This window comes from Zootoca vivipara, chromosome 10, assembly GCF_963506605.1.
Source record: "Zootoca vivipara chromosome 10, rZooViv1.1, whole genome shotgun sequence".
Taxonomy (NCBI): domain Eukaryota; kingdom Metazoa; phylum Chordata; class Lepidosauria; order Squamata; family Lacertidae; genus Zootoca; species Zootoca vivipara.
This window is the reverse complement of record NC_083285.1, coordinates 71,280,593-71,294,479: the sequence shown is the minus strand read 5'-3', so window position 1 is coordinate 71,294,479 and position 13,887 is coordinate 71,280,593. Positions and strand designations below refer to the sequence as shown.

The 13,887-nt window shown below is 58.4% G+C and overlaps 2 protein-coding genes across 2 annotated transcripts in view; one reads left to right on the top strand and one right to left on the bottom strand.

The window, feature by feature from the left end:
• SND1 (staphylococcal nuclease and tudor domain containing 1) overlaps positions 1-13,887 on the bottom strand; it is a 241,695-nt gene that overhangs the window by 20,681 nt on the left and 207,127 nt on the right. The gene's annotated exons all lie outside the window — the stretch shown is intronic.
• On the top strand, positions 5,546-7,546 carry LRRC4 (leucine rich repeat containing 4). The gene has a single exon (XM_035127198.2). The coding sequence runs from the start codon at positions 5,594-5,596 to the stop codon at positions 7,544-7,546; it is 1,953 nt and encodes a 650-aa protein (XP_034983089.1). The 5' UTR covers positions 5,546-5,593.

The following is a 13,887-nucleotide window of genomic DNA, read 5'->3' as shown; positions in this document are numbered from 1 at the left end:
CCCGGAAAGCAGCAGCATCCCCCCCCATGGCTTGCCACAAAGGCCCCTTTGAAAGCCGTCCCCAGAGCGGCAGTGGCAGCCATCCAAGCGCACAGGCCACGCAGGTGGCATGCAAACCAGCTCCAGCTGACCAGCCCTGGCCCAGGAGAGGAGGAAGCCAGCTGGCCAGGGCAAGGTGCCTGGCCAGAGGTGGTGGGAGACTCCGCCTCAACCACCAGGAAGGCTGGTGGAAAATCACACAGGAGAGAGAGAGAGAGAGAGAGAGAGAAGGCTTTGGTCCAGTCCACTCAAACACAAAAAATCCAGACGGAAGCACAGGGACTCAGTTGTCCAAGAACAGGGGGAGGGGGGAGAGGAGTGAGTTCACTGCTAGGACCCCCCCATTTGCATCTTGGCCCTCCCCAAGGTCGGGGGGGGGGGAGAGAGAGAAGGACAGCCACTTTGTCTTCTCTTCTCCATTGAGCACCCCAAGGCCACAAAGTAGCCAGAGGGGGCACTAGCATCCTTGTCAACCCTTCAAGCGCTAGCTGGGCTGCCGAGTCCTTTGCGCCCCATCAATGCCTCTGTTGTCCTGGGCAAGCCCAATTCTTCCGCTGCTCCCTTTGGGAATACGGATGCTGGATCACAGAGGGCTCCAACTGCTGTGATGGTTACCCAGGAGCAAGGGCACCTCTCGGCACGCGCAGAGCACAGCCCCACCATGATCCCCGAGTCTCCCCCCCTCCCCACCAAGGACAGCGGCCGGACAAGAATGGCATTGGGTTTGCTTGAAACCTGGCACCACATCGCAAGGACCAGTGGTGGAACAGGCGGCGGCGGCAGCAGCAGTGCAGGATCCCTTGGAAGAAGCATCTTCCTGTCCCAAGAGGAGAGCTGGCTTTCTGGGATGACCCCCCCCCCCGGCTGCTGCCTCCCTCCAAACTTCTGGCTGGTGATGATTTACTTGCGGCTTCAGGAACAAGTCACCTGTCCACGGAAGGGCCTGCTCGCCATCGCCACATGCCGGGGATGCGCTGGGCCAGCTGAGTTACGGCACCCAGGCGGGAAACGATATTTATAGCAGACCATAAATTTCCTTGGCTCCTAATAAGTTGAGGTAATGGCTCATACTTTAGTGCTTTTTGCTGTGATTTCCGAAATGCCTTTTAATTAGGAGGAAATGGCAGGCTGGGCTCTGCAGAGATGCTTGATCTGCCACACCCACCCGGCACCCATCACTCGCCACTGATCTCCACATACACACCAGCCCAGGAGGAACGCATTGTGCTCTGAAGGCGCTTGCTGAGCACTCCCGGCCAAGGCAGGCAGGCAGGCAGGCGGCAGGAGGGCAGGCCAGCAAGCCCAAGGGCCAACCCATTGGTTTCTCCCAAGCTCCTCAATGGGTTTGTGTGCATAGGTTTGCTTACTGCAGCCTCCAGGTAATAGCTTGCTCTCTACGCCTCCCCTTGGTTCACAAAGCATCTGGACCAGGGGTCAGCAAACTTTTTCAGCAGGGGGCCGGCCCACTGTCCCTCAGACCTTGTGGGGGGCCGGACTGTATTTTGAAAAAAAAATATATGAACAAATTCCTATGCCCCACAAATAACTCAGAGATGCATTTTAAATAAAAGGACACATTCTACTCATGTAAAAACATGCCGATTCCCAGACCGTCCGCGGGCCGGATTGAGAAGGCGACCCGGGCCTTAGTTTGGGGACCCCTGATCTGGACCAACATCCCTGCCCACTGTCTCCAGGACAAAGGGCAGTGCCCACACCTGACAAGGAGGAGGCTTCAGGCCCAGCCCCCAGCAGCTCCAGGCAAAAGGGACCTTGGGTGTCCAGGGCTCGGAAAGACCCTGTCAGTCATAGGAGACCAAGCGGTGCTTGATGAAGCCATCAATGTCCCACCCTGGCACCAGGCAGATTCCTGAGACAATTGCTGCTCAGCTGGAGGGTGGCACTGGGCAGGGGCGCAGCAAAGGGCAGCTAAATTGGACTGCCAGAGGACTTCAGGAGGAGGAGGAGGAGGAGGAGGAGGAGAAACACCCCTGGGAAGGGGCTCAAGCCCACCAGCAAATCATCTCAGGGCAACGGGTCTCTCCTACAAATGGTATTCCGTGGTTATTAGGAGTACACAGCCTTGGTGACTGGGAGTCACGGGTGCCTCGTGCCTTGCCCTAGCTGGGCTGCTGTTAAGGTGCCCTGAGATTCTCACGCAGCGGTTTTACAGGCTCAGTTCTCCATCTGAAAAATGGGAACAGAATAATAAAATTCCTCCCAGTAGCACCTTAGAGACCAACTCAGTTTGTCATTGGTATGAGCTTTCGTGTGCATGCACACTTCTTCAGATACATAAAACAGCAGGCTTCCTCGCAACAGGTTTGTTGCAAAAGACTAACAAACACAACACACTGCAGCGATGCGCGTTGTCAATGCAGACTGTCAGTTAGTGAGCATTTCAAGGGTAGCTGGGTTGGAGCTGAACTGCAATCTGCACTGCCAGGAACAGGATGGGACCCCCCCCCCTGGAAAGCCACGGCAAGCTCAGGAAGGACCCAAGAGCAGGACCCCCTCCCTCAGTTTGGGTGGGGGGGGGCTGAACCCCTCAGCCTCCACTTTGCAAGGAAGTACTGGAGCCCCCGGCCAGGGTCTGCCTGCAGAAGCAGCTAAGACAGTGCAGTAATAAAACAGGCAGAGAGAAAACAGCCAGCGGAGGAAGAGGAAATTTTAATTTCAGAAATCAGTTTGGATTAGCCACACTCTGGTGCAGCTGTGGCACGAGAGGCATCCAACAGACCTTGTCAGGGGAGCAGGCGGGAGAATCAAGGGCAGCAGAGAGGTGCCCAGGCTCTGCTGATCACAGCTAAGCCTGGCCTAATTGAGACAGATGAAATGTTGGGCTGCCGCTGGCCTGTGGGCCACTTCCTCTCCCCACCCGGACTCCCATAAGTGGGGAAGGGCCATCGTAGCTCAAGAGCAGAGCACCGGCCTCGCATGCAGAAAGGCCCAGGCAGGTTCAATCGCCAATGGGCTTCTCAGCTGGGACTGGGAAGGTCCCCTGACCTTTGCCCCAAACCCTGGAGAGTCGCTGCCAGTCAGTGCAGACAATACTGAGCTGGATGGGGCAGGTGGAGCAGCTTCCTATAGTTCTCATCTCCTGCTTGTGAGCCTTCAAGCCATCCAGCAGAGATCTTTTGTGTTTAGTTTTGCTGTGGAAATAGGACTAAGACAAAGGTTTTGTTTATATCTTCCACTTGGCTGGAAGATAAGACAGACTTCTCTGGCTCACACAACAGAACTTTGCTCATGTTCAGAGGGTGCACTTTCTTCTCTGCTCGTTGATGCCCCGGGGCTTTGCTCTGCCTGGGGTCCCCTTAGAACCAGATGGCACCAACCAAGCAAAGCCAGGGACCCATCAATATTTCCCGGAGAATCCAGATTCAAGGCAAGACAGCCCTGTCCACAAAACTGTGTGTGGCTGAAGGTTCAGTGACGGAAGGCGGGTGCCTTCCCCCCATGGTTGGGGGGGGGATTTAATGCCAGCCAGCTCTGCCTCCAAACCTTCACTCACCTGTAAGCACTGTGCTAAGGTCATGGGGTGGGGGAAGACCAGCACGCCCGACCCCATGGGCCAAACTGGGAAGAAAACACACCCACCCACTCAGCCTCAGTTCACTGAAGAAACCTCCCTCTCCTTGCCCACCCCCTTTGCCCTTCCCTCTCCAAGGCAGAGGAGAATATAGGCCTAGTGGCAAGGGCCACTGAGCACCAAAGGCAGGGGGCAGCCCCAGGAGCAGAAGTTGGGACCTTGAAGAGATGGGGGCCCCATCTCCAGAACCAGCTGCACCCAACCACCCTCCCCAGGGAGAAGCCCGCAAGGGATTCAGCCCCAGAGGCACATGGGCTACCAGTAAACCCCCCCCCCCAAGGGGCAAAGGAGTGCCTCAAGGTGCTCAAGGTCACGGGCACAAAATCCAGGGCCACACCAGCCGACAGGGCCCAGCTGCCATTGGCTGATGAGGACTCAGCGCCACTTGAACAGATGGAAAGGAGCAGATCTATCAGAGCCCCCCCCCCCCCAGTCTCAGCCTCACTTCCCAGGAGAGTTAGAGGAGGGCGCCCAACAAGCTTGGGCACAGCAGAGCCCCAAGAGGCGCCCAAACTTGCCAGGGACCCTTCCCCGGCACAAAACTCTGCTTCTCTCACGCTGGCTAGCCCGGCACCTGGTCCTGCGCTCCCCTCCAGCAGCCCCTCGCCTCCTGGGATGTGCCCCCCAGCAGCCTCTCCCAGTCCCCTTCTCCCCCACACCCAATCTGCTCGCTCCCTTCCCTGGCAGCGTCGTCGAGGGGCAGCTGAGCTCAGCAAAGCGCTGCTCCGCTGGCCGCCTTCCCCATCATTAACCCCTGGAGGGAAGCGGCGCAGGAGGAAAGCGGGGCGGCGGCGGCGGCGGCGTTAAGACCAGCGAGCGAAGCGAAGCCTCCTGCATCACGCTAATGCTCTGCCCGAGAACACGATGCGTCAGCAGCAGCGGCGGCGGCAGCGGCGGCCCATTCCCGTGCTGACTGAAGGACAAAAGGATGCGCGAGCAGCCCCGGCTGCTGCTGCCTGTGCCTCCGCCGCTGCCTCCGCCGGCCCCGGGAGGCGAGAGGGGCGCCGCTAGAAGATGGTCCCGGGCTGCTCGGATCCTGCCGCCGCCGCCGCCGCCCCCGCGCGCCCTCCCCCGCCTCCGCCTCCTCCCGCTGCCGCCGCCGCAGTCGACGGGCGAGCGAGGCGCTGAAGGCAGCAGCAGCAGCAGCAGCCGGCGCGGCGAGCGGGTGCCGCAGCTCTCGTCGACCTCGCCGCGCTGCCGGGGGGGCGCCCGGCTCGCCGCCAGCCCCTCGGCGCCCACCGAGCCCCGCTAAGAGCCGACGGGCCGGGCCGGGCCGGGGGCGAGGCCAGCGACACGCCCGCTCCAAGCAGCGCCGCTCGGCTCCCCGCAGGGCAGGCGGACGGGCCAGGGCCGGCGGAGCCCCAGGAGGACGGACGGCCGCCGCGGGAGCAGCTCTCTCCAGGAGCCCATGGAGCAGCGGCCCCCCGGGCAGCCCGCCGCGGCCAGCGCTGCTGCTCCTCGTCGTCCGGCTCGTCCCGCCGCCGCCGCCGCCGGCGCCCAAGGACGAGGCGCCTGCCCGCGGCTGCCCGCCAGGCTCTCCCGGGCACCGGGCATCTGCCATGGACCTGCATAGCTGGCCGGGCCGCTCCGGCGGGCGCGCGCCCCTCTAGGAGGAACCATTTTGCCTGCCTGCCTGCCTGCCTGCCTTCGCTGAATCGCCCAGTGCGGCCGAGACGGGATGGCGCACCCGGGCTGAGCGCCTCGAGGGGACGCACGCACGGACGGACGGACGGAGCCTGCCAGCCCAGAAGGCGCCCCCTCGCCGGATCGCACCGAGCAGCCCTCCTCCTCCTCCTTTTCCCTTTTCCTCCTTTCCCCCCTCCCCTCCCCCTCTCCCCCCTCCCCTTCCAATGGAGAGCGGCGCGGGCAGCCGCGCGCTCCAGCCGGGCTAAGCGGGTGGGGGGGCACTTCTCCGTTCGATGCCGAATCCCCCACGATGGTGAAGTATGAACGTGCCACACCATGAAGCTCTTGTGGCAGGCAACTGCGCACCACGCCTGGAATGCCGCCCCGCTTGCCGTAGTCTACCTCGTGGCGCAAACGTGGCTGGCGTGCGCAGTGGCGGCCGTGGCTGGCCCGCAGAGCTGCCCCTCCGTGTGCTCCTGCAGTAACCAGTTCAGCAAGGTGGTGTGCACGCGGCGAGGCCTCTCCGAGGTGCCCCTGGGCATCCCCTCCAACACGCGCTACCTGAACCTCATGGAGAACAACATCAAGAGGATCCAGGCCGACACCTTCCGCCACCTGCACCACCTGGAGGTGCTGCAGCTGGGGAGGAACGCCATCCGCCAGGTGGAGGTGGGGGCCTTCAACGGCCTGGCCAGCCTCAACACCCTGGAGCTGTTTGACAACTGGCTGACAGTGGTGCCCAGCGGGGCCTTCGAGTACCTCTCCAAGCTGCGCGAGCTGTGGCTGCGCAACAACCCAATCGAGAGCATCTCCTCCTACGCCTTCAACCGCGTCCCCTCCCTCATGCGCCTGGACCTGGGCGAGCTCAAGAAGCTCAAGTACATCTCCGAGGGGGCTTTCGAGGGATTGTACAACTTGAAGTACCTGAACCTGGGGATGTGCAACATTAAGGATATGCCCAACCTCACCCCGCTGGTGGGCCTGGAGGAGCTGGAGATGTCGGGGAACAACTTCCCCGCCATCCAGCCGGGCTCCTTCTATGGCTTGAAGTCGCTCAAAAAGCTGTGGATTATGAGCTCCCAGATCAGCCTGATTGAGCGCAACGCCTTTGATGACCTCACGGCGCTGGTGGAGCTCAACCTGGCCCACAACAACCTCTCCTCTTTGCCCCACGACCTTTTTGCCCCGCTGAGGTACCTGGTGGAGTTGCACTTGCACCACAACCCCTGGAGTTGCGACTGTGACATCCTGTGGCTCTCCTGGTGGCTGCGGGAGTACATCCCCACAAACTCCACCTGCTGCGGGCGCTGCCATGCGCCCATGCACATGCGCGGCAAGTTCCTGGTGGAGGTGGACCAGACGGCTTTCCAGTGCTCGGCCCCCTTCATCATGGATGCCCCCCGGGACCTCAACATCTCCGAAGGGAGGGTGGCCGAGCTCAAGTGCCGCACGCCTTCCATGTCCTCCGTGAGGTGGTTGCTGCCCAACGGGACCGTGCTGAGCCACGCGTCCAACCACCCCAGGATCTCCGTCCTCAACGACGGCACCTTGAACTTCTCCCAGGTTCTCCTGACGGACACGGGGGTCTACACTTGCATGGTCACCAACGTGGCGGGGAACTCCAACGCCTCGGCCTACCTCAACGTGAGCACGGCCGAGCTCAACACCTCCAACTACAGCTTCTTCACCACCGTGACGGTGGAGACCACAGAGACGTCGCCCGAGAACCTCTTCCCCAAGTTCACCAAGCCGGTGCCGACCACGTCCACGGGCTACCAGCCGGCGTACACCACAACCACCACTGTGCTCATCCAGACCACCAAGGCGCCCAAGACGGACCCCGCCCCGGACAACCACAACGACAAGATGCAGACCAGCCTGGACGAGGTAATGAGAACCACCAAGATCATCATTGGCTGTTTCGTGGCTGTAACGCTGCTGGCGGCGGCCATGTTGATTGTCTTTTACAAACTTCGCAAAAGGCACCAGCAGCGCAGCACCGTGGCAGCCGCCAGGACTGTGGAAATAATACAGGTGGACGAGGACATGCCGGCCTCCTCGGCCTCGGCGGCTGCCCCCACAGCTACGTCGGGGGTATCAGGTGAGGGGGCAGTTGTACTGCCGGCAATTCATGACCACATTAACTACAACACTTACAAACCTTCACACGGGGCCCACTGGACAGAAAACTGCTTGGGGAACTCTCTCCACCCCACGGTCACTACTATTGCCGAACCTTATATAATTCAGACCCACCCCAAGGAGAAAGTGCAGGAAACGCAAATCTGACTCCTCTCCCCCCTCCTCAAGAAATTATTAAAAAAAAAATGCAATAGAATGCACAAACAGAAACAGACGTCAACTTTTGTACAGACAGGCGGGGGCGGGGGGCAGGTTTTTTTTTCTCCTCTTGTATATGCTTATATATTAAGTCTATGGGCTGAGATCAGAGAAGCAGATTATATTAAAAAAAATGTAAAGACCCCCCCTATTTTCTAACTTGTAAGTTCTATTTAAAGGGAGGCAGCAACTACAAACACCCCCACCCCCCCCACCCCACCAGCGCCCAATCCCCCCAAACAACAGCAACAAAAAGGAGAGTCAGAAATTGCCATTGTGACTTCCTGGAATAAGATCTATTTAAAGCAAAAGAAAGGAGGAAAAGGCAACAGTGAAGATAAAAAAGAAAATCGCAGAACCAGGGACTAGCAGGGGGTGGGATTTGTCCTTTTTAGAAGATGTTACTTAGAATGCAGTAAATACAAACCCGTTTCTATAGAGACACTCTTTTCTTAAAGCCCTGGAAAAAGAAAACTCCCCGTATTTACAGAGGTATCTTATTTACAAGGGGGAGAAGGGGGGGAGCGCACCAAGAGTTTGTACTGTGCCAAAATGTTACAAATGCAATAAAAAAGGTCAATTTTTTTAAAAAAACAACAGCAGCAGCAGCAGCAACAGAAGGACAATTATCGTAAGGGAACGAAATACTTGTTTTATCAAACTGCAAAAAATCAAAACCAGCAAGAGCCTGCCCCCTCCTCCTCTCAGCGAGGGTGTGGTGGACGTGTGGCCGACCCTGTGGGGGTGGCATGGGGGCAACTCCTGGGGAAGTGACCGAGGCGGGAGGGGTGGGGGCCCCTTGGCATGCCGCCCCCTCCTCACCGGCGGCTGGGAGGAGGAGGAAGAGCTGCTTTGCGCCCAAGCAGGCCGCTCGGTGCCTTTCCACTGCACCACATTCCTGCGGTGGTTCGGTTTAACCCTCTGTGCGCAGGGTCCAGTGCGCAAAAACAGCTTTTTTCGGGGGTGGGGGCGGTGGCGGGGGGGCGGCGAGGGGAAGAGAAGAGCAGGAGGACGTGTTGTGCGGCCGCCTGGAGGACAACCTCGGATCAGCCTCGTGCGCGATGGGTGCTTGCGTGTCGGCTACCCGGTGGGAGATCTGACATATGATTGTAGAACCATGAACCAATTTTGTGCTTTTCGTTCCTCCCCCCCCTTGCAGGTGGAATTGAGGGGTGGGTGGGGGGAGGGGGAGGGCTGATCCTCCCTCCTCCTTGTGGGGCTGGGCTCTGGCTGCGAGGGAGCTACTGAAGGGCACATTCCTCAGCCCGCGTCCTCCTCGCCCACTCCTCAAAAGGCAGGCAGGTGCCACAGGAGGGAACGGGCAAAACTGGCACCCTCTGGGCAAGGAGTGCGGTTGGGAGAATGGTGCTGCCCCCCCCCACGTCCCCCCACCCTGCCTGCCTGCCCTCCGCCAAAAAAAAAATCCCCTTGTCCTTTAGGAGGGGAGAGGAATGTGCGAAAGGGGCCGGGCACCATCGGATTCTTCTCTGTGCCCTGGATCCCATTAGGGGCTTCCCATGACTTTGGTTGCTCATTTCAGCTGGAGACTTGATCAAAGAGGTTGCAACTTACAGGGGTGGGGGGGTGGGGGGCAGCAGAGAGGGCAACAACAACCCCAAAGCCAGAATTATCTGACTGTAACTCTGAGACAAGTGTATTTTTGTATTTTAATAAATATTGTTAACGTTTTTAATAATGCAATGTCCCTAAAAGGGTTATGCTGAATGCCAAGACCAAGGGGGCGGGAGGGGGGGAGAGGGAGAATTAAAACCACAACCGTCTTTCCAAAGGTTTGGGGGACCCAAAAACTAGCCCGAAAAGCTGGAATTGAGGTGGGCAATTTGGGGACGGGCAACATGGGAAGCCCAAAAGGTTCATTTCAAAAAGCAAAAAGGAAAAAAAAAGTATTTAATATTTTTTAAACTGTCAAGTAACCTTTCCTGGAATTAAATAAAACCACTTCAAGTGCTAGAACCAGCCACTCGCGTCCCGTCTATTACTAGAGTGGCGGCTGGGAGGGGGGGCACAGGGCCCCCTGCAGGTGTTATTGTGCCCCCTTTTAAGGGGAGATGGGGTAGGACCCCAAATTAAGGACATCACCCCCCTCCCCCGGCCCCCACCCAATGAGCAGCTGAAGCCCCTCTGTGTTACTGCGGGGTTGGGGAGGGAGGGGTGTCTTGTGCAACTAGGAGCTTGTGGGGAGTTTGGACGGGAGAGGGGGGAGAGGGGCTCTTGCTGAGGCCAGGGCAAGCCCTTGCTGCCCAGGCCCCCAAATTGTATGAAGGGGTGTTCAGTTGCCCAGCTGTGAGGATCCAAACCCCACCAGCAGCCCATTGCGAAGGCATCCCTGCTCGCCTCTTAGGCCAAAGCCTGCTCTCCAGCCACCTCCACAACAAAAGGGATTGGGGGGGTGCACTGGAGCACCCCCCCCCCAATCCCTGCCGGATGGCTCTCAAGGTAGGCCAATGCAGGCTGCCACTCTCAGCAGGGACTGGGAAGGGGGTTTTGCAGAGCTGGCAAAGAGCTGGCAACGCCAGGAGGAGGCAGGCTTTGGCCCAGGGGGTGAGGCAAGGACAGGGTGCCCTAGAAGGTGACCCAGGGACAGGTGGGGAAGGGGGGCCGGGCGCTCTACCATTCAGAGAGCCGTGGGAACAGAGGCCCCCTCCGAAACTGCACGGCAAATGGCTCCCTTTTCTGAAAGACACCCATTCAGAGATGAACCTTCTGCTCCTTCTGCAGGGACTCCATAAAAACCCTCCCCGTTGGAGGAGCGGGGAGCAAAGCAACCCCGAAAATGAAGAGGTTCTGTCACGGGGGCCATCTGATTTACAGGCTCCCCGGTTTAAAATCTCAGTTTGCCATTCAGCAGGAGAGTGGGTGGGTGGGCAGGGCAGCCTCCCGAGAAGAAAGCAGTGCCAGGGAAAATGCCCTTCAGAGAAGAAAAGGCGCCCCCCCCCTGTTAGAAGGTGCCCTCCCTCAGCTGAAGGGGCAAAGCTCCCCTTGCCTGGCTCTGATGGCCCAGGCCCGGCCCATGCTCCATCAGGGACAGCGACAGGCCAGCCTAGCAGCACCCCCTGGGCCTTGGGGTCTGCTTTCGTGGGGGGGGGTTATAGACGAAACCCAGCAGCTCTCCCCCTGCTCAGACCCCTCCGGAGGTGGGACACAGGCAGGGTCTGCTGCCACCCCTGCCCTTCTCCTCTTTGCAGTGCCATGGAATAATTAAGTGCTGCGCCAGTTGTTGTCCCCCCCCCCCCCCGCCTGCCAAACAGGGTCACTCACGGGAGCACTAGGCGCAGCTGCCGGGGGCCAGAGGAGCCCTCCATCCCGAGGAGCAGAACCGAGCTCCTTTGTGGGGTTTGCTCTCTGGCGCACCCCCTTTCCTGCAAGCCAAGGTGCGAGGCAACTCGATCGGACTCTGGAGAGCTGGGAGCCTTTCGATGGAAACATATGTCCGATTTTATCTGGAGTGCCGGCTTTTATCGCTGGCAACCATCGGCTAATGAAACCCGGCTGGGTGCTTGCTCCGATCCGGCTGCAGCTCAGCCACAAACCTCGGGGCTCTCGCTCTGTGCGCCCCATCCCTCCCCCTCCGCCACGTGTCACCCCCTCCCCTTAATCTCCTGGAACCATTTAATATGCATGGCAAGAGAAAAAGGACAAGGCCACAATGGTAGCGGCGGCGGCGGCAGGAGCAATTGGACTGCAGTGCTTAGATTTTAATTTTGCCTTCATATTAAAAGCAAATAACGCAGCCAATTGTAGGACTAAAAGGGGGGGGGGAGGTGGCGAAGCACACAGAAAGCCAAGGTCTTTTTTTCCTGCCTTTTCAAAGTTAACTCTGCGGCTGACAGTCCGTGCTAGAGTTAGGACGAGTGGGGGTGGGGAGAGCCCTGTTGGCTGCCCAGAAAGCGTTGCTCCGAGGTTGGCCGGCACTCTGGCCGGGAGAAGCCTCGCTCGGAAGGGGTGGGAGAAGGAGCCCAAGGAGGCCTGGCCCTTGCCACCTGTCAGCTCGGAGCCCTGCCAAGGGAGAAGCCCGGCAGGGCTGCCAGCTGGGAGCAGGAAGGCAGGGGGAGGCTTCAAAGGGGTGGGCCGCTTTGGGCGGGGAGCAAGGAGGGCAAGGGGCACCTTATGATGTGGGCTCACAGAGCTTCCTGCCCAGGCACGGGGCCCCAAAGGCCTTCTGTCTGACCCAGAGGAGGACTGTGAGGGAAAGGGCAAGAGGAAGCCCAGGGGTGATGGGGGGGGCACAGGCCATCACAGAGGTGGGAAGATGGATGCAGGGCATGGGGGCAGCCTTACAGGTACCCCTCGTTTTGCTGGAGGGCCGCCTTCCTAGGACAGCCCCTTCCTCGCCGATCCCAATGAATTATGACGTTTCCGAATTGCGCCTTGACCAAGGCGAGCGGTTCGCAATTCCCAAAGCAATACACGGCGATAAAAATCGCAAAAATGGCACACTGAAATCGCTAGTAATTATTATAATCCGCATTCCTAAAGCAGTAAAACAAACGAGGCCAGGGCAAAACTAGTTGCGCTCCGGATTAACACCCGAAATGTTCAAACAGGCAATTAGTTCAGAGCAGAATCGGCAGGAGCGTGGTTCGGGGGGGGGGTCCCTTTTACGCAATCTGCTCCCCATTCCTGACAAAGCCTGATCCACAGGGAGGGGGTGGAGAGGGGGGAGCCCCCCAAGGGAATCCCTCCAGACCCAGCTCTAGATTGGGGGAGATGGGGGTGGGCACAAGCACCCCAACCTCTAAGGGCCGCTCAAGGCAAGGTGAAGACAGCATTTTACCCCCTTGCCCCATCCTCTGTGAAGTGGCACGTTTCCCCTCCTTTCCCCCTTGAAATCATCAGTCTCTGCCCAAGAGGGAGGCCTCCCCTCTGCAGGTTCCCTTCCCTCCCTCTATACCTCCGCCGGGTACCTGTATCTTTTAGGCGCCGGGCAAACTCTCTTTTATCCACATGTGTAATATAGCTAGAAGCTTATACCCGATGTGTTTATATCTGTTTCATGGCGCTGTTTGGGTTGGGTTTCATACGAAACTTGAAAATGCCCCAAACACCCACCTGGCCCTGGAGGCCTGACCTCCAGACAAAAGAGTCAAATGCCTGTTTTGGAAAAGAGTGAGTAGATTGGAGAGGAGGACTATAGAGGGGCTCCCCCCTCCTGTTAAAATTATGTGAGTTTCAGGGCACCCCTGTGCTGGGCTAAATGACCGCCAGGGTCCCTTCCTCCTCCCAAATTCTGTGATTCTATCTGGGAGGCCCTCCAGAGGAGGGCAACCAAAATGGTCAAAGGCCTGGAAACGATGCCTTATGAGGAACGGCTTAGGGAGCTGGGTATGTTTAGCCTGGAGAAGAGAAGGTTAAGGGGCGATATGATAGCCATGTTCAAATATATGAAAGGATGTCATATGGAGGAGGGAGAAAGGTTGTTTTCTGCTGCTCCAGAGAAGCGGACACGGAGCAATGGATTCAAACTACAGGAAAGAAGATTCCACCTAAACATTAGGAAGAACTTCCTGACGGTAAGAGCTGTTTGACAGTGGAACTTGCTGCCAAGGAGTGTGGTGGAGTCTCCTTCTTTGGAGGTCTTTAAGCAGAGGCTTGACAGGCATACGTCAAGAATGCTTTGGTGGTGTTTCCTGCTTGGCAGGGGGTTGGACTGGATGGCCCTGGTGGTCTCTTCCAACTTGTAAGAGTGACAGCTTACGGCCTCCACTGCCAATCCCTATCAACACTGGCAAAGAGGGCAGCCCTTCCGTGACCCACTAGGAAGAAAGCCTTAGTTTGCAACCGAAGCAGGATGGAGACTCCAGCTGAGGCAGCAAAGAGGTAACTTTATCATCGGGTGCCTGCGACGTGGCCAAGCCATTTGCAGCCTCTCCCACTTTGCTCCTGGTCCCCGTGGAAAGGAAGGTCATGCGAGGTCAAGGCCAATGTTCCCAGCAGTTATTGGTCAGTCAGGTGGCCTGGCCATCCCTTGTTGGCCTACGTATCCGAGCACAATTCAACGGGTTGGTGCTGACCTTTAAAGTAAGGTTACCAGATTTTTTTCCCAATGAACACTTTTCAACTTCAATAGGAATGATAGGATTTTGGATGGGGACTGATTTGCAAATCCAGGGACTGTCCCTGGGAAATGGGGACGCCTGGTAACCTTACTTTAAAGCCCTAAATGGCCTCGGTCCTGTATCCCTGAAGGAGCGTCTCCACCCCCATCGTCCAGCCTGGACACTGAGGTCCAGCGCCGAGGGCCTTCTGGCGGTTCCCTCACTGTGAGAAGC

What these genes read in the sequence shown, in the direction of transcription:
- LRRC4 (XM_035127198.2), top strand. Translation starts at nt 5,594, where the DNA reads ATGAAGCTCTTGTGGCAGGCAACTGCGCACCACGCCTGGAATGCCGCC.